General features: G+C 38.9%; 1 protein-coding gene across 1 annotated transcript in view; it reads right to left on the bottom strand.

Annotated features, from left to right (window-relative positions):
* Positions 1-24,863, bottom strand: part of stxbp6 (syntaxin binding protein 6 (amisyn)) — an 80,019-nt gene that overhangs the window by 17,168 nt on the left and 37,988 nt on the right. Inside the window, exons 3-4 of the mRNA XM_036593450.1 lie at positions 1,463-1,593; positions 1,033-1,198 (exon numbers count right to left, since the gene is read on the bottom strand). Coding sequence (XP_036449343.1) covers positions 1,033-1,198; positions 1,463-1,593 — 297 coding nt within the window. The remainder of the gene's footprint in view (positions 1-1,032; positions 1,199-1,462; positions 1,594-24,863) is intronic.

The following is a 24,863-nucleotide window of genomic DNA, read 5'->3' as shown; positions in this document are numbered from 1 at the left end:
TTCAGGATCTTTAGTATAAGCTCCAAAGGAATTCAGAAGATGTGCCCCCCACAGTTATTGTCCCACACCTGAGCAGCTTCATGATACTTGTTTTGCACTGGTGTGAGACTTAGACTGTAAGGGACATAATAGTGCTTCCTTTGAGAGTCTCTGAGCCTCACTTCCATTTTCTGCTTGTCATGTCCAGATGAGTCTCAGTACAGTGTACTGACCTACTGAAGCTTTAACACTGAAAAAGCATTATATCTCAGTCAGGAGCAGCAGAGAGGTCCATAAACAGCAAGTCTGACTGAATAGCTGGAACAGCATGTATGTATCTGACCCAGCTGTGAGTCCCTGCTCTTCAATGCTCTGCCTGACACCGCTACCCACACTAATCCACAGAGTCCTCTCAGTACACTAGAGCCTCCATGGGAGAAAGGGCATGGAGCCAAACTACAAGCTGTGCTTTATGGAGTGGGAGGGAGCTTACTGGGGAGTTACCATCAGGAAAAAGGAGAAGGTGCTTAACACCAGAAGCAGCTCCAATAGCTTCAGCAAGACCCTCTCAGCAGATAAATAACCACTAACAAGCTTAGCAAACAAACACTCTGCAGCTCAGATATAAAAGGCTGATCAAGTAAGCGTATCCATAACATTATTTGAGTTAATTCAAAACAGACTGCTTTTTCTGACGGCTTAAATTACAGAAGTATATGGACCTTCTCAGTTATTTTTCCAATTAAGCAGAACAGCTGCATGAAATATTTAGCAGAATAACTCTAAACAGCTCCAGGCATCATTGATTCCTTTAAATATGTGTGGGTGAGAATAAAAAAATAACAAAAAACGCAAAACTTATTAACAATATACAACTGGTCAAAACACATTCAAATTCAAGAACTTTGTCACTGATTTTCTTCAAACAGAAGAAGCAGTCTGGTACAGTGAGAGAGTACTCAATGCAGCAGATCTGTAGCATACTAGCCTATAAGGCACTTGCTCAGAAGAGTTTATAGTAAGTCAAATATGTGTTAGGGTCAGTCTGCTCACCTCCCAGCAGCTTAGACTGGCAGTTGACAAACTCAGGTTTTCTATCTGCGCTGTGGCGCTGGCAGGTGTTGTGGAGGACCTGAACAAACATGCACTTGTCTCCAGAAGAGCCGGCCACCCACTGGTCAAACGCATTCTCAAACGTCAAGTCAAACTCTGGGCAATCCTGTGCAATGACAGAAAGAGAAAGACAGAGAGGGAGGGAGAGCAAAAGGGCAGGAGAGAGAGGAAGTACAGAAGGGAAAAAAGGGCAGAAAGAAAGTGAACAATGCTGTATAGAAAGAACAGCGGGGGTGAAAAATATTTTAAATGGCTGAGATGGACAGGTGAGTACAAGAGAAGAATGACCAAGCAGTTCCCCTCCTCAGCCAGCATACTCCACAGAGCCACAGGCCTGTCCACAGTGACCTGGTATGGTCCAGTGACTCACCCTGTTGGGGTCCATGCCATTCACCTGCCTCAACTGGTCTAGGGTCCACTGTGATCTCCTGACAAAAGAGGAAGAGCCCTCAAACTGCTTCACTTTCGTGATGGACACCTGTGCTGGCTTCTTGTTGGTTACTGAAACGAGAGTTCAGAGAAAAAATGAGCTGCATAACACTGAGACGTCTTAACTGAACAGTAAAGCATGTTTTTGTCAAAGACAAGGATTTAGTCAACTGCTGTGTGGGTGTGAGCTCAACATTGAAAACTAACATTTTATACTGTATTTGTTATAAATATTGACTTTGGCAATAAATAAATAAATAAATACATAAATAAATAGTTATTCAGCTCATTAAAGTCAACTAGATCATTAAGTTTGTTTACACCTTGCATCGTTTTTATCGGAGGCAGTTTACACCTTGCATCGTTCTTGATATACCAATCATGCATTTTTGTTGCTGATTCCAAATTCCAATAGACTTTTCCCCAATTTATTAATTTCCTTTTTTCTTATTTAGTCAATAGCTCACACTATGTGGACTAAATGAACACATGAAGTACAAATTTCCAGAGTTTTCTATCAGCCACAGTCAGCCAAACACTACTTCCTCTTTAAGGGGCCAAACTGGCATATTAAATTAAATTAAAAGTCAGCCGTCTATTTAAATAACATGAATCAAATAAACTCCTACATCGAAAGCAACAGGCAACTGGCCTGCATTATGTCATAACATTTTGGTGTGGGTGTAGCAGCAGCACTCTAATGCACCATGAGTGCTCTTAACCACCTCATGTTATTTACATTTTATTTATTATATTTTAATGTATTTTTATTTAGCTTTTCTTAAGTAGGAAATCCCTCGAGATTAAAATCTCTTTTTTGAAAGAGACCTGGCCAAAATAGTACACCTTTTACAGTTACAGGAATTATAAAACTGCATCAGAAAACATCATAAAATTGCAAAAGAGAAAATAAAAATAAAAATGAAAGTGGGTAACTGCCAGTTTGGGGCAAAAAGCTAACTGAAGTAAAACGGTAACAACATGTGTGTTAACGTTTTTTATCCCCAAAAGTAAAACTGGATGTCATCTGGTCACATTAGAGACACATTTTAGTGAAATAAGTGTAATTAAATCTGGCCAAAGTATATGCAGATACAATCCAGACATTAAACATGTTAATGTAAGGTGAAATCAAGCTCACTGGATGGCACCCTCTTGATACCTACTGTTTAGGAATTATTCAGAGGTAACTATTTCCTCATTTCAGAAATTTCATAGAATTCGAAGAGCAACCTGACAAGATGAAACTAGCAATGTTGTTGTTAATACAGTGAACTAAGAGCATGACATCATATACAGTGCACAAAAGAAAGAGAAATGCATGCTGTACACACATCACCACCTACAAGTTCTTCACATTAACACAAACCTACAAGGAGCTATGAACACTCCAACATGCTACAAAACACCCACAATATATCCAGCATCTCTTCAAGGCATGTGGCTTATTGACCAAAGGTCAGTCATTAGCATCCTCCCCCCTCACTCTCTCTCATCAACTGAAATTCCACAGCTATACAGAGAGGGATCAAATGAAAAATGTTTACTGATCATACTGCTTGTAGTAAAGCTGTGGGCGGCGGGCCCACAGCAAGACCTTTAGAGGGAGTTCTGCTCCCGTACTGTTTATACAGGCCTCTGCATCCCTCACTGCTTCTGCTTTCTGTCTCTCTCCCCCTCTCTGTCTTTTCCATTCCCTCCCAAACTTGGTCCTTTTTCTTTCTTCCATTGCCCCCGACTCTCCTGTAGATCATCCCTCCCTTTCACCTTCTGTTTGCCTTTGGGAGGACTGTTGTTGTTTACCTTAACCGGAGTCTCCAGGGGCTGGTGGAATGCAGTGAGCCGAACCCTACCTCAGCCGACTTACTGAAGGAAGGACACTATCAGCTGCACACGTTTAAAGCATATTGATCGTAAAAACGTGGGGATACTTAGCTTTTCAAAATGGTTTTATTACAACTGATCGTGTTATTAGGTTCTAGTGACTTATCAGCTAACCAGATCTATTTTGAGGAAAACACGTGTAAAATATTTGTGGCACTACTACCATGCATTTTATCTCTTTGTGGTGATGCCAGTGGGGCTGTCAAATGCAATCAGAATTCTACAATATTTTTCTCACTAAAAATATGTGGCCTGAACTTACTAACGCATGGAAACAGGATCCTAATGTGTGGCCATGACTTAGTTAGTGGGAATGAGATAACCAAGTTGTTCCCATGCCTTATTAAATCATGGCCATGCATTAAGACCCCACTCCCACGCCTTGGTTTAATAAGTGATTATCAGAAAAAATTTCCCTCATTTTGTTTTGTCTTGTTTTATTCTAATTTTAAATATATTATTTAAATAAAATATTACACTTTGTTGCAAAAAAATAAGTAAGATACGTTTACTGCAGTAAACGCCAGATTTCTCAGTTAAATGCTTTGTCTCCAGTGATTCTCAACCATGGGGTTGTGACTCACATTATGGTTGTAAAAGGTACACAGGCCTGTTCTGATGAATGTTTGAGAATAACATATTCATGCAATTCCCATCCCAGTGATATCCCACTGTTTTAATAACCTAGTAAGACTGGCTGTGCTGTGCAGCAGTTTAGTCAGGCAGCTAAACTAGCAGTTCACTTTACTTCCTTACAAATATTACATAATTATTAGCTTACTGTGCTACAAGGCATCCAAATTCGGATCATTTGCTTGTCAGAAAAAAGTCTACCATCAGAAGCATGTAATGTACTTAACTTATGTATTATTTCTTTGAGTTGCTAAACAGATGTTTGCAAACATTGCCATACAATTTAAAACTCTAATTAAAGCCAAAATCATTGATGTTTAGTTTGTTTACGGTCAGCGACGCCATGTTCTTCCCTCTGTTTGATAGTAGCTGTTTGTGTTAATGTTACTAATTGATAATGTAACTAATTGGTCTGGAACATACTGGGAACTGCAGCAGAGGTAGCTTTAAACATTCAAATGGACCTTCACTACTTCGTAATATGCATTTTTCACTGGATTTGATGAATATTCAAATGTCAGGTTTTATTTTGATAGCCCACTCATCAGCACTCAAACCTTATTCTTTTGGCTCAAAGATTTGTATCTTTGATATCTGATATCTATGTGATTTTAACAACTGAGTTTAACTCATTATTGAGGCAAAATCTACTCTTCATTCCAAGAAACTTCCTTGACACTTAATGTTTGATGAACATAAAGACGAGTGCTGCAAAATACATTACTAGAAAAGAGCTGCTGTTAAAATATCAACAGGTACTTTTTGTACTTAATAGGAAAGTATCGGCAAAAACAATGAAAGTAATAGAAATTTCACATCTCAAAAGCAGGCCCAAAACTGCTGTGTGTTAAACACTAGATCATTGTTTCACTAGATCACTACACAGTCCCACTGCGGATACAACTTCATGATTAAAGCAAAAAGCCTTTTTGGACTTATTAAAACCTCCTGTGTGCATACTAAACCTGGGCTCTGCGCCCAATGTAATCTAGCCTAAAGAAATTCCTACAGCCTGAATAAGTCTCAGAGGAAAAGGCTCATCCTGTACAGTAACACGGCTAACACGTGGACCTCATATGCTTGATGAGATTTCATTTGCTTATCTAATAAAAATGCCAAAGTGACAGAGGAAGACATATGAATTTCCAACTAACCTTGAAGCGAGCTAGATTTAGTGAAGATCATAAATCAGCGATGTACAGCCAAGCACAGCATGCAGCAGACAACTCATTCATATGGAGACCATTCACATCCTTTACTGAGAGCAAGAGAATGAAAGCAAGGGAACTAGCGGATTATAGAACTGACAATCAAGACAGAGATGGAAAGCGGGGGGGGTGAGCGTGTTCCTACAGCAGCCTAAACATCATTTCTAGTGAGTGAGTTTTGAGGGAACCATGGTTATATTTCTTGGCACTGGCACAAGGTTCACCACACTGGGGGCAGAAAGCACTGACGCAAGAGCATTCTTTGTGAAGATGGAAACACTGCTATTGCAATTCCCTTTTGGATGTTGCGCCAAGGACCTGAACAAAATGAAAACTGTGACCTGCCTGCTGATCAGCGAGTGGTGTCGTCTCCCAGGAGCAACAGATCTAAAGCACACTGAGCACTTAGCTCCACAACGACTCATCCCAAATCCAAATTAAAGGCAAAAATTAAATAACACAAGGGAATCGATGCTGAGCCAAGCAATGCAGACACTCTGCTTTCACATTTGGCAAGCTTCAGCTTCTGACTGACAGATTTGTCACTGCTATATTCCACAGCTTCGCTGTTAATCACAGAATTTGCGGCCAGCTCAGTTTCAAAACAATCGGCCTGGTGCCAACATCCAAATGACAGTTACGCAACGGCCAAATAAAATGGGAGGGATGGTAGAAAACATCTTTTAATATCCATGTGAGATCTGACTAATTTGAAAGAATATTTTATGTACACAAGATCCGTCATCTCGCAGAGCACCGAAGCATGCTTGAGTTCAGTTGGACGTCTCTTACAAATATTTAACTTAATCGACCATACAGCTGTCTCTTTCTGAAGTGCCTTTTCACTTTGCATCTTCATTTGCATTTCATTATTCCTCACTGTGTCACAGAGGGAATTTTCCTAAGATCCCAACAAACTTTGGCTAAATATTAGCATAGCTGTGGTCGACAGGATGGGGTGAGAATAACACTACTAAGAAAATGAAAACAATCCTCCTGATAAAATTACAATCAGTATGTGGTGCTGAATCACAAAAAAAACAATTTCCCTAGTGCACCACATCGTTCATTACGTTTATATGTGTAATATGAACAGAAGTGCTAAAGGGAGAGACTAAAAATTAAATAAAAGTAATCCACATTAAACTAGCTCTTACTGAGAGCACAGCTGATATAGAGCTGTGTTATTGTGAGTAGTGGGAACACCCATGTGAGCGTGGGATGCAGGAAGAGTGTAATTTCATTACATTATCTGAGTCCAAGCCTGTCAGTAAAGCTCTCTGAGCTCCTGCAGCCGTTTTCACTGTGGCACAATATGACACACACTGTGTGAAAGGGACACGGCTTCTCCAGTAGTGTCAACAGCTCCCCCATAATGACACTCACTCTTCCTTCCACAAACATGCACACTGTCCACATTTTTGGCAAACTAGTATCACCTACTCACAACTGCCATATGGGTATAAAAATGCATAGAATGTTGCAAACTGCATTGTTATTGAAATGTTAAACCATCATAATAATACTCATCTAAAGCACATATTTTTTGGCAACATAAAATATTTTGCCTATTTTCAAAAGTAAAAATCTAAAAATATGTTTATTTTACATATTTATATTCCACTTCTGTGTAAACAGTCACATTTGTGTGTTCAGTACACCGATCAGGCATAACATTATGACCTTGTTTCTACGCTCACTGTCCATTTTATCAGCTTCACTTACTGTATAGGTGCACTTTGTAGTTCTACAATTACAGACTGTAGTCCATCTGTTTCTCTGCATACTTTGTTAGCCCCCTTTTATCCTGTTCGTCAGTGGTCAGGACCCCCATGGACCCTCACAGACCAGGTACAATTTGGGTGGTGGATCATTCTCAGCACTGCAGTAACACTGACGTGGTGGTGGTGTGTTAGTGTGTGTTGTGCTGGTACGAGTGGATCAGACACAGCAGTGCTGCTAGAGTTTTTAAACACTGTGTCCACTCACTGTCCACTGTATTAGACGCACCTGCGTTGTTGGTCCACCCTGTAGATGTAAAGCCAGAGACGATAGCTCATCTCTTGCTGTACAGTATGAGCTAATCATCCTCTAGTCCTTCATCAGTGGTCACAGGATGCTGCCCACAGGAGTCTGTTGACTGGGTATTTTTGGTTGGTGGACTATTCTCAGTCCAGCAGTGACACTGAGGTGTTTAAAAACTCCAGCAGCACTGCTGTGTCTGATCCACTCAGACCAGCACAGCACACACTAACACACCATTACCACGTCAGTGTTACTGCAGTGGTCATTATGTTATGCCTGATTGGTGTATATTCTTAATAATTCTGAAATATCCCAAAATAATAAATCGAATCACAGTGAAATTAAGTGTAATGAAGCACTGAATATTTTCCTAATGAATCATAATCTAATCAAATTGTTTGTAGGTCAGACACTTGAACTCTAGACTTACTAAATAAGTGGTTTTGGTGATGACATAATTACTGGAACATGTTCAAAAACAAGCACACTACATGGACGTAACCATCTACATCTCACAGCTAATGAATACTAAATTAAACTATATGCATATATGTAATTTGTTTTGTTAATACAAAAAAAAAAAAAAAAACAAGTGTCCGATTTCTGATTTTAGCAGGGATGACTCAAAATTTCAGCCATGAAACATTTTCAGAAAAAAAAGATACTTTTGGTTTTCAGCAAAAAAAAAGGGGGGAAGGGAAACAGTCATTACTCTCCTGTGCTTAACAGCACAGATGCATTCGCACAGTTTGAGCAGCAACAGATAAACAGTAAATATGTTATATAATATAAATAACTTCTCCATTACAGGTTTAATTCTGCTTAAAAACACAACATCCCACAAAGTACAACTAAAGAAAATAATGTGAGTAATTGCCTTGGATTACCAACCATTCTCTGTTGTCAAAGATGTTGGATTTTGTGGCACATACTGTGGCCTACACGCAGCATTAACTGAAGTAAGCTTATTTAATATAAACTGTTTTTATTTACTGTCAGTTTTCAGTTTCAGTTTATGGCCCAGGTTGTCCTGAATTTCAAGGATTTTCATTTTGGTGCATCGCTAGCCTTTAAATCTTAAGATTTATCATCTTCTGTGATACAACAAGGCTCTTCAACTCCGGTCCTGGAGGGCTGACGTCCTGCACATATTAGAGGCACATATTGGACTTAAAGGCATCAATGACAGGGATAAAAGCCTAGTGCCAGAAGACCAGTTGTCAGTTTAGATGTTCTCATCTCAAACAACACCAGACAGACACGTCAGGTGCATTAGCTCCCAGCTGCTCAAGGTGTTTGATTACAGCCTTGCTCAGATCACAGGTAACTTCCTGCTGCTGAGGAACTCAATCTCCCTGTCCTCCAAACGGGAGAACACCACTTCATTGCTCCTTCTGATTTCAAGCTTTTTCTGTCGTTTATGAGGGAAGGGGAGCGCCCGTTTGCCTGGTGAGAGAGATGAAAGCCCTTTGATTTGAGCAGTGCAGCGTCTGTGGAGCACTGTGGGATGAATTTCAAAGGCCAGAGCAACCAGGTGGGGATGAGGAGCTCTTGAGAAATCAGAAGCCCTGCGAGAGCCCCTTCTCCAGACTGGCACCAGCTAGGAGTTACCATAGCAATCCCATCAGCAGGGTAAAGAGAGGGCTGTTTAGGAACTGTGAGCTGAGCATGTCCAAGTCGTCACACAAGCAAAGGGCTGAAGGCCCATACAAATGTTTCCTAAAGAGTCATTCAAGCATTGCGACACAGTGAACCTTCAAGCCAAGTAATTAATGCACTGCATGAGGCCAGAAGAACCGAACTTCAACAATGAACTAAAAGAAAAGTGTCTCGTATTTTTTTTTTGGACCAGAATTAGTGGAGGCGTACCTCACCTCAGAATACAAATTCAGAGTTTATTTAAGGTTATTCATGACACACAAAGGATTTTATATATATATATATAATCCTTTGTGTCATGAATAACCTTAAATAAACTCCAAAATAATACACACACACACACACACACACACACACACACACACACACACACACACACATATATATTTATGTTGCTGTTGTCAGAACAAACCCTCGTATCTCCAAAATGGTAACTTTACAGGAGAAGGAAAAAACATACTTTACTTTTAATGTAAGTCAATGGAACCAGACATTTTTTCCCCCCCAAGTAATTCTGGGCTGTTTCTTTTGGTCCATTCATCATGAAATTTACATACAATATAAAGGGCAACAGGAATTTTCAAATTATATCAAAAAATGACTTGTAATAAACTAATAAACTCAATGTCAACATGGCAAATGGCAACAGTATTTACAATATTTATACAGTACTGTGCAAAAAATAAAGATCCCTCATTTATTCAATTTCCACTCAAAACAGCTATTAAGTACAAAAAAGCATCAGGAAAAAAAACAGAAAACATATATTACATTTTAAAAATTACACAGAAGCCTCAACAGCTAAATATATAATATCACAATTCTCAGTATTTACTGTTTCCAACCTTTGCCTTTATTACATTTTAATTTCAGGACACTTGCTTTCAGTTTTTCAGATGCACATGTGAAAGAAATCTGTGAGATTTGTGTAGCTGTGTGAATGTTAGTGTCTCTTTGAAGGAGAACATAATGTCAGTTAGACATTTGGGAACAGCTTTTGCGGGGAGGACACAGGCGTCTGTACATTTTTCTGTTAAATTATTATTATTATTAAATCAAAAATACTAGTAGTACTATTATCACGTATGTAGTTTAAAACACTCTTTGTCAACCCTCCAATTAGAACACTCTAGTAGTCTAACATGACAAAACAAAAGCAAGTATCGTTTCCACAGTGCCTTCTGAATACAGATATGTTCTGACAAAAGCGTTTAGCAGAAGAAACAAGTGACAGTATTTATACTACAAGAACATGAATTAGAGTCAAGCTAGACATCTAAAATGTCTACGTTCACTTTGACATTCAGAGCTCAACTTCTGCTGTCCTTAGATCTCAGACAGTAAGGAGGATTTCTGTCTTATACTTAGTTAATTTTAAGAAAACTGTCACTCTCCCGTTTTACAGTGCAGGATAAACAGTCAGTAAATGAGTTAAGAGCATCAGCATCATCCGCCAGTATAAATATATACAGTACAATTGTGTGGCATCAGCACAGCTGTGAAGGCTGACTAGGATGCTGAATAATACTGCCTAAGGGAGACAATATTCAACTAAATAATAGAAAGCAAGAACAGACCCAAATGATCTGTTTTGAAACAGCCTGACAAAATATAACACCACAAGTCTTTTCTCTGAGGAATAGATGTCTGAAATCAATTAAGTGAAGCACAAGAGAGATCAAACCAATCTGATTAAGAGATCACGATCAGCACTATGAGAAGCAGCATTTTAATGGAGAAGATTTTATTAGTACTATCATAGGGCATCTGGAACTGTGACGAGAAAACTGAATGGGAAATGGAGCAATCGATTTTGTAGCTTTTTGGAACTCCAATCTCCCAAAATACATTCCCTCAACTGGTGTTTTGATGATGGTGATAGAGAGCGCTCTAACGCGTCAGTCCAAAGTCTCCTATAAATGTTCTACTGTGCTGAGATCTGGTGACTGAGAAGGCAATAGTATATGATGTACAAAGGAGTGTATCAATTCATGAAAATTCATAAATCGATTCAGTGTAATACATCGGTCTCTCAATTCAATACATTTTTCAATACAACAGAAATTACGAGTGGCTGAAAATTGCTATGTTTACACCTCCATGTTCAGTTTTTAATGTCCTGATCTAATGCTGTAAGCTAGTATTTTAGCCCCAATACACTAGCCACAAGCTAACAAACTAATCACAACACAATGCAACACGCTGTGATAAAATTTGATACAACATATGTTGTGCTGTTATATCTCTAGATGTACATCATATTCATATTCATCAAACCATTCAGTGACCCTTTCATGCCCTGTAGATGGGGGCACTGTCATCCTGGAAGAGGCTCCCATCAGGACAGAAATGTTTCACCATAGGATAAAGGTTATCAGTCAAAATAACTGTATTTGCAGTGACCCTTCCATCTTAGAGGACAAGTGGACCCAAACTATGCCAGCAAAATATCCCCAGTATAACAGAGCTACCTGACATCCTCACTGTAGGAGTCAAGCTTTCAGGCCTGTACTGTTCTCTTGCTCTGGCTGATTCTGAGCTGGTAGGCTCTAGTCAGCAGATTTTGGGGCAGTCAGAGTAGATAGTTGAGAGAAAATCGAGTGATCTGCGATGGGCACAGACAGATTTTTGCCTTTCAGAACAGTCAGGAGTACAATCTTGTCGTGTTCACTGGTCAGCGACTCATTCTTAATGGACTCCTTCAACAACCAGTGAAAAAATGAAGAGCACGAAAGAAGAAAATAAAGCAAGTAGGGAAAAAATGGCAAAAAGACTCGTCTGTAGCAAAGCTACAAGGGAGTTCAAGGGAGAAGCATAATCAGGTGCAAGTACATTTAAAATTCTAAAAATGAACCCATATCACAATTTTACATGCATGCCCTTACAATAGTTATATGAATTTCACATGTGAAAAAAAGTTTTTTTTGCACACCTCATGTTAAAAATGTTATCGCATGAAAAAATGTTTATGTGAAAAAAAGTGTTTGCTTGTAAGCACATGTAGTTTCTGCACACTTCACATTTAAAACATATATGTAACTTTTTCTGTAAGTGTGACCCTCCACTTAAATATGTTTACCTGTTGCTTCATTACTGTGTATGTTTGTTTATTTGCGTCTCCTAGTGACAGGAGAACAAGGGTGTGTTTGCGCAAGATCGGTTATGTTTAGCATGTTGAATAGTGTGTGATCCCAATATTTCAGTCCCACTAATGTATGAGCATCAGTGAGGGCTTTGAACTACAATTTCCAAACCTGTTTACTGATGTCCATCTCAGATCTAAATGTAGATGTCATTTTTCCTTTTGAAGCATTCACCAGTTCAGCACTGATTGAAGCTCCTGCTATTAAGTGATATCTCGATTTAAAAATCAAGGTCAACTGAGCCTGCTCAGCAATTACATATTAGATGTAACGATTTACATAATACCCCAAGGGTCAGTGCAGCACAACATGCAGTCTGTCATTTTCTTCTCAAGGAAAATGCCCTTTATTGAAACAGACAGCAAAGGATCTAACCCATAATGGAAAATGAGGGACAGGTCATCAATAGGCGAACATAACACAAAGAGGGTGAGCACTTCAACCACACTAATGACACAACCACACCATTCACACATCTCAATTTTAAACAACAACATCTAACACATTAAATCAAACTAAACAAAGCCTGTGGAGAGGCACACGACATTCTGGGAGTCCTTTATATGTTCCTCTCTGCTCTCCCAAGCGGCCCAAATCTTAAGTCCAGTGGTGGTGCCACAATACGTTCACATATATCACACAGTCTGCCTGTATGGCTCAGAAACTGCAGGCCAGAAATTTATGAGAATGATCGCATTTTTCTGTGCTTGAACAGCACAATATCCTGTGAGAGAGGACTAATCTACTGCCACGGAGCATGAGTCAGCTGACAAGGTGAAATGATGCTTATTTAACCCTCATCTCTGTGAAACGAACACAGACCAGAGTGTCCCGGTGCACATGAAGCTGCTATTAGATGTGCGTGAGGGCTTTCTCCAGGAACAAAGAATTTAAAGCGGCATTTAAAATAGACCTTTAATTACAGACGCTGCCTCTTTCTCTGTAGCTCTGCGGCGTGGCTTGTCAGAGACACTTTACCCCAGTCGGACAGACTGCCAATACACAACAAGCTTGACTTGGGCTGATTCACTAACTGCGAAGCTGCAGCATGAGACAAGGGTACCAAATACAGATGGCACATCTGCTATGTGCAATTCATTTTAGCAGTGCTTGTACAGGAGGACAGCAGAATGAAATAGAGTAGCAGGGCAGAAGAACAATGAATTAGTTTTGTCTTCTGGGGCTTAAAAAAGCACTTCATTTGGTCCAGTAGCGTAGCAGGATCATAATGTACTTCTTGTCTGCTACAAATGTGAAAAGCACAGATGATAAATGACAATTATTACTGAAACAATACAGCCGAAGTACTGTGACTATATTCGTCACACCAGAGGACTGAACATTAAATAACTCCAGGAGAGTCCTGACACAGATCACAGAGTGTCTACAGCAAGGCTTTAATGATGACAAGAATATAGCAGAGGTTTCATTTGACTTCAGCTCTATGAGCATTTTTTTTTTCTTTTCCATTTCATGAACAGTGACCATGGCTGACTAAGATCCTGCTTTGACAGCGACATCCTCTTTGCTATTCAAATAAGGGACACGTCTTAAACTGGATGAAGGCTGATTTATAAAATATTACACCTCGGTATTTAAATCAGCATCTCTGTTTGGGTTGGACCAGATAAAACTTGGCTAATAGGAAAAGTTCAGTGACAGCTTGACAGCTCTGCTGGCAGAGCAGGAAGATAATGGCTTACACTGTGCCTTAGCTAACATTCAGGTGCCCACCCCATCACATTAGACTTTTCTGTCTCATTAACTTCTCACAAAACGCTATTTACCTTAAGGAGGTTAATGGCTTAAAGAAGCATTAAAGATTAACGCACTAATTACAGCAACATCGAAGCACAAATATTGGTTAATGTCAAATCTGTTAAATTGTGCGTGTTTACATTTCATTTAGAGACCAAAACAAGGTGACACAGGAATTAAGGATTCTAAACACACGATTCCAGCAGCGTCTTAGAGAAGGCAATGGATAAAAAAGCTGGCAAGCAAGGATAGGAGTGATCCTCTGTTAAAGAAGCTCGTTAGGGACTTCCCATCACAGTGACACTTGTCAAGGTCACTGATGTTTCATTGTGTGATGAACTGCTGAAATGAGCTGTTAAAACCCCCTTCTTTACACTCGACATCTTACTGATATTCTAAATAAAACCTCTACCCACAGACAGTACATTAAAGAAATTGACAGTGCTGGGTAGAATGGTGGAGCAGAGGCTGCGGTGTTACAGATGAACAGGGAAGGAGTCTTGGAGCTGCATGCAGGATTAGGACTTATGAGCTACCTGGAGACCTTTGGGTTTGCGTTGTTCAACACTTTGATTAAAGGCTGATCAGCAGTCTCCTCCACTACATTAGGACTCATCAAACAGCACTGAATAGCCAAAAGAGACACACACACACACACTGGGCCTGCACATTATAATGTTCTTTTATCATTACCACAACATTGGCTTTTGTAGCACTGGTATCGCAGAAGTCTACAATATGCAAATAAGCCTCTATCCTTTCACTAAATGTTTTATTATGAGCATCCTGTCCAATCAAAAGATATTCTTTTGGTGTTTAAATAAATTAAGGCATCAAAATTTCAAGCAAATGTAAATTTTGGTTAAAATGGTCAATCCTTGATGGAATGGTAAAACTAATTTACACAATTTTCCACTTATCTCAGATGTAGCTGATCAACCAAAACATGTCTGCAGTCCACATGTTGCTTTTTTAGATTATAGCTGGAGGCTAACATTGCAAACAAACACTAGAACTAGATAGCCACCCAAATAGCCTGAATCATTTCTGTAAAAATACTCAGCGCTCAGACCACATACAGGTCTTCATTAATGTTGTAGGCTTGTCGATGTGGTTTACGACACAATGGCTGCCTGAATTGGTGAAGTTATGCTAATTTTTATAGCAAGTCATACTGTGTTCTCAACCACATCAGCAAGTCTGCGCCACCTCAGTGAAGACCTAGATGCAGTTTACCTGGATAGGCTAACTACTCTAGCTGACAAGTCCTCATCAGCACCCAGTGTAGCTCTGTTAACTGCGCCGACTAGCATCGCGTTAAGTGAGGGGGGGGAAGGAGGGGCCATCCTACCCACCCAGAGAGAGCGAGGCCAATTGTGCTCTCTTGGACTCCCGGCTACAGATGGCTGTAGCATCACCAGGGATTGAACTCGCTGATCTCCTGATGATAGGGCCAACGCTTAGACGGTTGCGCCACTCGGGAGCCTGCAGCCCCTTTTTTAAGGTAAACCAAATTTGAGCAAATTCATAATTGGACACACTATAAAATGACCAAATAAATAAAACATTAGTTCAGAATGTCATATTATGTATACTACAATTAAGTGACTGCAATGTAGAATTAATTAGTATTAGAATACATTATCTAATTATGTGGCTGTATTATCTATGATAATACAAAATCTGCCAATACTCAACAGCACTCAGATTGTATTGTAGGGCGAAAAAATCTGGACTGGGACATCTCACACTCTGATGATGAATAAGCAATGACTTATTACAATGTCTATTACTGGTGTGTATATATATGTACATATGTGATTCTTTTTTAAAAATACTTTGTCATTATCAGTACAGTAAATATAATTTCATTAAATTCATTTTTATTGTTAAGCCTTTTTAAAATACTGATTACTCGTCACTCTGCCTTCAAAATTCTTGAATAATTAATTATAATTATTAATGTAACTGATAGTAAGGTATACTGCAATTGCAATATGTGGCAATATATTTGCACTATGGTGTTTTGTCCCTATTGTGCAGCTTTTACACTGAGCCAAGACAAGGCGTGGCTCCTGAGTACTGGCTCATGCTGTCAGAATGCGCATTATATAGCAAGAACACTGGAAAAAACAGCTTCTACCGAGCTGCAAAAAGGAGATATTATCCACAGCTCAACCTGTGAGCACAGCAGAGACATGCAAGCGGGGAGGCGAGAATTATGCTATTATACCGACTTACATCATCACCATAAAAAAAAAAAAACCTTTAAGAAGAGTGACAAGAGTAACACAATGTCAGCACAGCATAATTTAACAGTGAATAAAAGCTGTTCTCAAAGGCTCAGGCTGGCCTACAGCTGGTAACCTGGTTCTGCTCCATCTTTAAGACAGGCCGAGCACTTAGACTTCAAAAGATGTGGGCTGTGGGCAAGAGAAGGATGAAAGGTGCTGACTGCATGGCCCTGAAGTGTGGGCAACGGTTTAAAAAGAGTGCCATTAAAAGGTATCTGACTTGCTGTTTTATAATCTTTAAGTGCGATTTATGACTCAGTTGCACTGCTGAGTGATGTGAAAAAAGAGATCGTATTGAAAGCTGCGCGTTTTCCTGAGATTAGGAAAGATAGAGTGAAAGTGTTAAAAAGGAGAAGGAGAGAGAAAAAGAGAGATCAGTTTTATGTTTTATGCAATGTGCTCACACACATACACATAAGGACACACAAAGTAGACGAGTCTCTGTACTGAGAATCCCACTAATGAAGAGAAATGAAGTATCAATCAGCACTGAGTGCAAATCAACTCACAATCTCCAGCACACACACTTTTAAAGACAGCGCACTAACCAAACAAGAAGCCACACTGACTGGGGCGGCAATGAAACACCCGAATTCATCATGGAAGAGAAAATGCCAGGGCGAGTGGGAGGAGAAACAGATTTCACGCAGATCTGTGCAGTTTCACTGATCTTTATATCAGCTCTTCACACAAAGACACACCCAGATGTGATGATTTATTCTTAACCACTTTGTCACTGAGTGGGTATATGCCTCAGAAATGGGGCCTCAGACTTGAGCTGCACCTGAGTCGCCCTCTGGCTGACTTGATTTGGACTCGCTAACTTTAATGTGATAAAGAAATTAAACCTTTGGCTTCCAACTCTATGTGTGTGACTTTAACTGTCAGTTTTATGTTTTTGCTTAATGCCATTCTCTTTCAGCTCACTCAGATTCTATAAGGCTTCAAAGAGAAACCTTCAGTCTGATAGCCAGAATGAAGCACTACATGCAGTAAATGTGGTGCTATCACATAGTCTGGATAGCAAGCATGCTATTTAGCACACCGTCTATGTCTGAGGTTGTCAGAAAATCTAACTGCAGTTTTAGTAAGTTACGGGTCACATTTAAAATTAACTAATCTTTCAGCTGGATTAGTAATTCCACTAGCTATCTATCTTAAGTGCTATATAAACTACAGACTAACCCTCTGTTTCATTGTTTAGCTTTTCTTTTAACACCACATTTACTGCACATAGCACTTCAGTTCTCTCTTTCAGTCTGAAAGTTTTTCTGCAATGAAATTCTGATTATTTGAAGCAGTGTTGAACCTGATTCTTAGCTTCCAGTAGGGTTTAATTTTGTACAATGCAATGCCTGCAGCTAACAACGAGACATGCACCACAGAGACTTGAGACTGGACTTCTCAACTACTGAACATCTCTGGTGAACACATCACATAAAACAGTTAAACCAGTCTATTATCTATCATGAATTTTTATGGCTGATGGCTGATTTTTTTCCACTCAAATTGGCCAACGGCCAGTTTTCATTAGCCTTTTCACCACAAGATCACACTGTGTGGGCTGAATGAACCCATGAAACTACTATACTAGCTCATTTCAAGTACTTTCTTTTAGACAAAATTGCAATATTAATAACATTATTTGTTCCTTAATGGGCCGGACTGGCATTTTAAATTCATAAATGTATGAAAATAAGGTGAAACACAGATCAGCCAAAATAAAATAATTGTGTATTTGGTAAAAAAAAAATCTGCAGATTCGGATCTTGGCCACTTCCATTTGTGCACCCGACTGTTTATATATACATTTATCCATTCAGCAGATGCACTTGCTCATTTATTTCAGCGGTTAATTGATTTTTAAAAATTATTCATTTAAATTTCATTCAATGTTTTCATTCTTATTAGTTCCAGTAATGTTGCCATTATTTATCATTAGTAATGAACACACTGTGATCAACTAATTTGGAAATTTTGTAGGAAAAATAGCAACAAAGCAGTAATTAACTGAACAAACGAGAGAGAGAGAAGAGAGAGAGAGAGAGAGAGAGAGAGAGAGAATTGAGAGCGCACGCAAGAGAGAATTCAGCTTTCAGCTTTGAGCGATGAAATGCTCTGAATTCTGCAGGTTCTTCCACTGAGGCGTAACAGAAGTCCAGTGTGGTCCTGACTGAACTGTAGAGAAGCTGCTGCTGTTGCTTTATTAAACTCTGCACCACAGCAGCAGCTCACAGTACTGCTATTGAGCTCTGTCTCAGCCTGCATTCTGAACATTCTTCCACCACTACAGGGGCCAACATCAAACCCATACACCGCTACAGCTGACCACAAGCCCTCTGGCTCCGTCCACTGCTCTGCTCTCCAGGTTTCTTCCTTTGTAACAGACTCTGGTTTGTTCATCTAATGGACCTAAAGGTTTCATACTTTTACATGTACACTCTGTATGCAAAAGTTTGGGTGCCCCGGTCAAATGTCAAGTGAAAGTAAGTTAACACACTGTCCAATTCAATGCACAACTGCTGAGTTTAACATGTTGGGGAAGAAAATACAAAAATAAAACATAAAATGTGATTTATGCAAAAGTTATTTTAATTTTTATGTTCTTTTTCAGTATGTTGAACTAAAATATAGAAATTGTGCAGATAAATGCCTTAAGCTTGTCCCCTGTAGAAAATGTGTTTTTAAAATCAACAACACATGGAAAATCTATTTTTTCTTTTTTTCAACATAAACTAACTGATGTAAGAAATATAAATCACTGAAAACACTAGCTAGCATTTACACATTATGTGGCCATTATGACAAAGAGACAAATAGAAATTTAAACCTCTCAAGTCTTTTGAAAGTACACTAACAGATCAGTTAAGACTTTTCCTTCTCTTATAAAGCTACCAATACAAGGTTGTTGTTTTTTTTTTTTTTTTTTTGCAAACATCAGCAGCAACTTTCGAGCACAGTTTCTAAAACTCCAGCTTTCTCCCTTTTTGGCAGTCAGGTCCCTGACGGACCAGAGTCCAGCTATGCTAGGAAAGATATCAAATATGTTCACATCAGATACTCCTCCATATGAACTGAATAAGCTTCCAGCACTTTTACAGTAAATAGCACTCCTCCACACCATGAAGTTCAGTTCCAAGAAAATAAGCAACCTGCCTGACACTGAAAACAGGTGTGTGTACATGTTAAAATAGAGTACACGTGTGTGAAATAAGCAAAAGATATTACAACCATGATGTGGTAACAACAGGAAAATAACCCACACCTAATTCCTAGAACAGACTCAAGTCAGATAAAGTTCAATAACTCTGTTATACGCTCTGCCAGTTTAAAAGTGCACAAGCATATCACTGAGCAATTTCCTTTTGGAACTGAAGGTCAGATTCCAAAAAACTTCTTCAAACTATCAAAGCAAGTGTGTTTAAGTTCGAAAGACAGTCGATCTGGTTTCATGTGGCTGATATCACCGGTTGGCCATCTGGTCTTTTTTAGTCAGACTTGGGAGGCTCGCTGAGCACACTGAATACAGCTCATTTAGAGAAGCTGTGAATCCAATAATAACCGAGATCAAGATAACTGTGTGTTCTGTCAATACTTTATGTGATGCAGACCGTGCAGGAGCTGGATCTGAATAACAATCATATAGCCAGAATAAATCTTCCAAACTACTCATTCCAAACCACAGAGTTTAGACTTTATTTTGATGTCATTGTTTTTAGGACTATGCAGAAATGTAACCATTTAATTTAGTCTTGGTCATCTGTTATTCTCACTTCTTGCAATCAGCATTATTATTGTAATCCTACCTTGTGGACATTTCTGTGTAATATTTATGCAAATGTTGATGTTTCTTTTCTAAAGAAAATGATGTGTAGCAGCTGTTATGGGAATATATATAAAGGAAAGAGGGAAGAGATTAAAACACTGTACTGAGACACGACTGAACTCTCACAAACTCACACAATATGGAGCAATAAAGCAAGATTATGATCTGGGTAAATGTCTCAAATAACTGCAAGTAAGTTTTCCAGCTCAACGTCATGTTACCCCTGAGGGTCTTCATATGGTAGTCATATGGAACAACAGAAACAATGAAAGAGTTCCTGAAGCCCAAGTTCCTGTCTGGGTCCCATCTATAGGTTGTCTACAGCCTAGAGCTAAACATTAAAGGCTGGTTTTTCAGACATAGCTTAAATTTAATCTTATGCAAAAAACTGAATATTTTTTTCAATGGAATTTAATACAATTATAAAGTGACTAGGAATGTAACAATGTAGATCATATTGTATCAAAATGTTTTGCAGTGTATCGTATTGTATTGTATCGCTGTACGCTGACAAGCATGTTAGTTTGTGGCTAGGGTGTTAGCTTGAGGCTATTTTTGTTAATAGTATGGCACTTATTAACTAATATCTTTAAAATGATCTAATAAACTGAAAATGAACACTGTACAATATTAATGTAGCGCACATTTTTAGCCACTCCCAAAATTTTGTTACACCTTTATAATTGACATTCCATTTTTGACAAGTGACTCACAAAGCAATACTGTCATTTTGATGGATGGAATGCGTATTTTTTTTTACCACTGTTGATGTATTTCATGTATTGTCATGTTTAGCTACACTGCAAATGACTCTAAATAAAAGTTGATTAATATATTTACCAGGTTCAATATAGATACCTCTAGTTTTCAGTTTGGTCAAGATGCAATTTGATTTTCAGTAGCTTTTTTGTGAAGAAACATATTGTTTTGTTCTGATTTTATGCTATTCAGGTTGGTTTGGCTTAGTCTTAAAAAAGTCCTCAAATAGAACTTTTTAAATCACAAAAAAACTCAAACACCCTGCAGTTTATTAGCAAATGCAGAAAAAAGTCATTTGATTGTTGGGTACTTCCACGGCATAAGCCCCTCCCCTTTTCATGCCAGTCTACTCTGACAAGTTGTATCCAGATGCTGACATTTGACCAATGACAGTGGTTTCCATGACAGACAGTAAATGAGAGACTGTAGTAAGAGACACGGGGGCACATCAGTGACAGGGACTTTAATTTTGATACACTGTTTCAAATATTTTTTTTTCTTTTAAATGTTTTGAAATCATTCCACCTTCTGGGTATATACGAGACACATTTTACATAGGTTCTGGGAATGTGAGCCTATTACAGCCTTTTCTTAAGACTACTCTAATAAAAGAGTTACACCTTTTATTAAACCCCAAACCTGGCTTTTCTTTTACTGATTGTTAATGAGTAGTTTAGACCAAAAGCTTCAAAACACAGCTCATTCCTTCAGCCAGCGCTGCTTTTTCTATCTGCTAAACTAAAGCAGAATCAGCTGAAAAAGCAGAAAGTGATGAGCTGCTTTTTTTTTTGAATAAGATTTTAGCACTACACTGTGCCAAGTTTCTGTCATGGATGCAGTGTTTATTCTCTCTCGAACTCACGCCTAACGGCTGCGCTGCCCGCTGAGCTCGTTCTACATTTCATACAGGAAACTATCTTTTTAGTTAACGTTAAAATGAAGGGTTTTCATATTTTTTGCTTTGTACTGCATTCTTCACTATTTGTATTTCTCTCAATCACGTGATGAAAATAAGATGCACAAATGTCATCAAGTCAATTAACTGATAACTTGAGTCGTTGCTAACAATCTCTTATTATTGACGTTCTCAATAATGTCGATGAGTTGTTGTAGTCCTGCTATCGTCACTGTGTTACAGATTTGTATTTATGCATCAAGGGCTACCCCTTACTCCCCCAACCGAATTGTCAACTGTTACTGGTCAATTTCCACATGCAAACAAAATATAATTAAAAAGATCATCATTTATTCTATTATTTCACCCTTATAATTTACAAAAAAAAAAATTGTTGCAAATACAAATTAAACTTTAAAGGGTGAGTTTGAAATGAATCTAGAATCTGCAGGTGCTAAATGTTTAGCAATAAGGGTTTTCACTGTTAGCCTCTTTAGGATTTTTGAGCAAAGCCATATTTTAGGACTATATTAAAGAATTAGAAATTAACGCTACATTATTTCGGGGAACATTTGTCTGGTCTTAATCTGCTACCAGTGCCAGTGCCATGCTCATTTTCCCAAAAACATCTGCTGGAGGTGTGTTCCCTCCTTGGTCTCTATGATGAATAATTAATCCTCCTCATTACCACTGCACACATCATACCGGACATAAAGATGAGGCCGTGCAGATTCCCGAACAAGTCAGTACTGCAGCATGTCTGTAAAGGGTGATATTAAAACATTGGTCTAGTCTGAGATGGCTGGAGACTAAACGCAGTCTCACACTTTACAGATGCACTGATGGAGTCTGGGCTTCTACAGATAGACTATTATTAAAATCCTCGTAAATTCAAGACAGGCACATTTACAAGATTTAAAGTACATGAACATCAACAGTGCACTAAATGTTGTTTCATTAAATGTTCATAAGCGCATTCTTGTTCAAGCCCATTTAAAGCTCATTTTCAAACTAACTGCCATGATTAGTTAGAAGTTACAGTGAGGGAAAGCGAGAAAACTGCTTGATATTAAAAAACAAAAGAGCACTCAATGGAACAAACCCAAGGCACTGAAGTACTGAGAGAGCTTAGTCATAAAAATGCAGAACAACCCTTCAAACCAAATCAATACTCTTTTCAAGTGTCCAATTAGCACAGCTGCTTCTCCTACCTCCCCAGGTCCAATATATTGGTATGTGAGTGATGGCCTTTCATCGCCTAGAACTTCACGTCTCTGCAAGGTCAGACCGAATCATTTTATGCCACCTTCCTGAACTCTTCCTGTGATAGTCAGGCACAGCTCATGTCAAGAGTCCTAGTCAGATGGAGTTTCAGTCTAATGACTGGAATGCAGGGCAACAGGCGTGGAACAGACAGCATGGTGAGCTAACATATCCCAAAACAAGCCATCAAGAGGGACAGTGCCCTTGATAGAGGGGTCACACAGCTATCATAATATGGAGGAGTTAGTAGGGATCTGTTTCACAAGCTCTCCCTTTGCCATTGTCTCCACATAGCCTTCTGGGTTATGACAACGAGTACAGTTATTAAAGAAAAGGAGGAAGGAAAGTAAAGGATGCTCTTGGGTAATATTTCCTTCCCTGGAAAATATGACTGAAGACAGCTGGATGATGGAACTATAATTCAGGCTAAAAAGCAGGTCTGTGTTACAAATGCCAAAATACATTACACAGATAATATGAAACCAGAAACCAAAACTCTAAGCAGGACCACAACATAAACACTAGAATTAAAGGGCCCATATCAGGGAAAATTGAATACCCCTTGATTTTTTAAATGAAAGAGCTGCTTATCCTTCCAGGGTGCTGGAGCCTATCCCAGTGGTCACTGGGCAGAAGGCAAGAAACACCCTGAACAGGTCACCAGTCCATCACAGGGCAGACAGACAGAAATATACATTCACACACACATTAACACCATTCCAGTTTAGCATCTCCAATTTGCCTGACTGTATGTCTCTGTGGGAGGAAACCAGAGGAAACCAGAGGAAACCCACGCAGAGAACATGCAAACTCAACACAGAAAGCACCTCTGGTTGTCCAGCCAGGGAATTAAAGTCACACCCTTCTCGCTCCATACAGTTCATATAATCCACATATGGAAACTATGTGGCAAAAACAGCCTATTGTGAATTCATAGTTTCTGTAAGGTCACAGGAATCAACTCATTTACATCTATCCACCTATTCAGCCGTTTAGCTCTGTTCATCCGTGCTGAAGTTCTAAGTGTTTCAGCCCTGAGTGCTTTCTGAATGAGGCACAATATGGGGCAGCCAATCAGAGGAGATCATTTATCTTATATCAGTCTTGAAGGCACGGTAACAAAAACAGCCTGTTTATTTCTAAGGGATAAAGAGAGGCTGGAAAATGGTCATGTAAAAATGATTTATGGCCATTTTTGGGCAAAAAATAAAATACAAGCCAAATGTAGTATATGGGCACTTTAACAAAGAGAAATATGTGTGGAGTTTACTTTGTGACTCTGGAGATACATAAATATATTGAGAAACTGTTGCTGATATTTGCCTAGAAAAAGCAAGTCTCGGAGTTTGTGTCAAATGGATGATGTAAACAGAATTACTGCATCAAACTGTCCTTCCAGTGCTACAATAACCAGTCAAATCAGACAGTAATTGCTATAATTTAAATGTCTTTTTGGTCACTGTACGCATGCATGCAAGTTTAAGCCTGAAGTGTCCAAATTGGCTTATTAGCTAGTCTTGCTTCCTAGCTAATCACCCTTAGTAACTCCCAACTGACGACTCACAAATAAACATTACTCATCACTGCCCTTTAAACATGTTATGGCACCAAGTCAGCAGAACAGAACTTTTGCTGCCCCATGATATGTTTCATTAAAAGTGTTTTCTGCCTTGTTTAATTTACTCAAATTTGCCCAGCTGATGAAAACACACCCAAGCCCCATTCTGTTTGTTGTATCGTAAAATCATATGATTGTGAAAGCTAACGACTTAAAAAAACGACTGTAAAATAACTGTGGCCCGCTCAAACAACTGCAATCGGGTGATTATGTAATGACTGACAGGCCTAGCCAACACTGGGTGAAAAGAAAGAATATAAATTTGAACTTTGAAAATCACTTCAGGGACAAAACACATGAGCCTTAAGTGGTTTTAAGTGGCTAAAAACTCAGCATATGCCAGCTCAATTGCAAACAGTAAACTTTAAAGGCTCCAT

Source organism: Colossoma macropomum, unplaced genomic scaffold (genome assembly GCF_904425465.1).
Source record: "Colossoma macropomum unplaced genomic scaffold, Colossoma_macropomum, whole genome shotgun sequence".
NCBI classification, from domain to species: domain Eukaryota; kingdom Metazoa; phylum Chordata; class Actinopteri; order Characiformes; family Serrasalmidae; genus Colossoma; species Colossoma macropomum.
The sequence above is the reverse complement of the archived record's forward strand: the minus strand, read 5'-3'. Positions and strand labels throughout refer to the sequence as shown.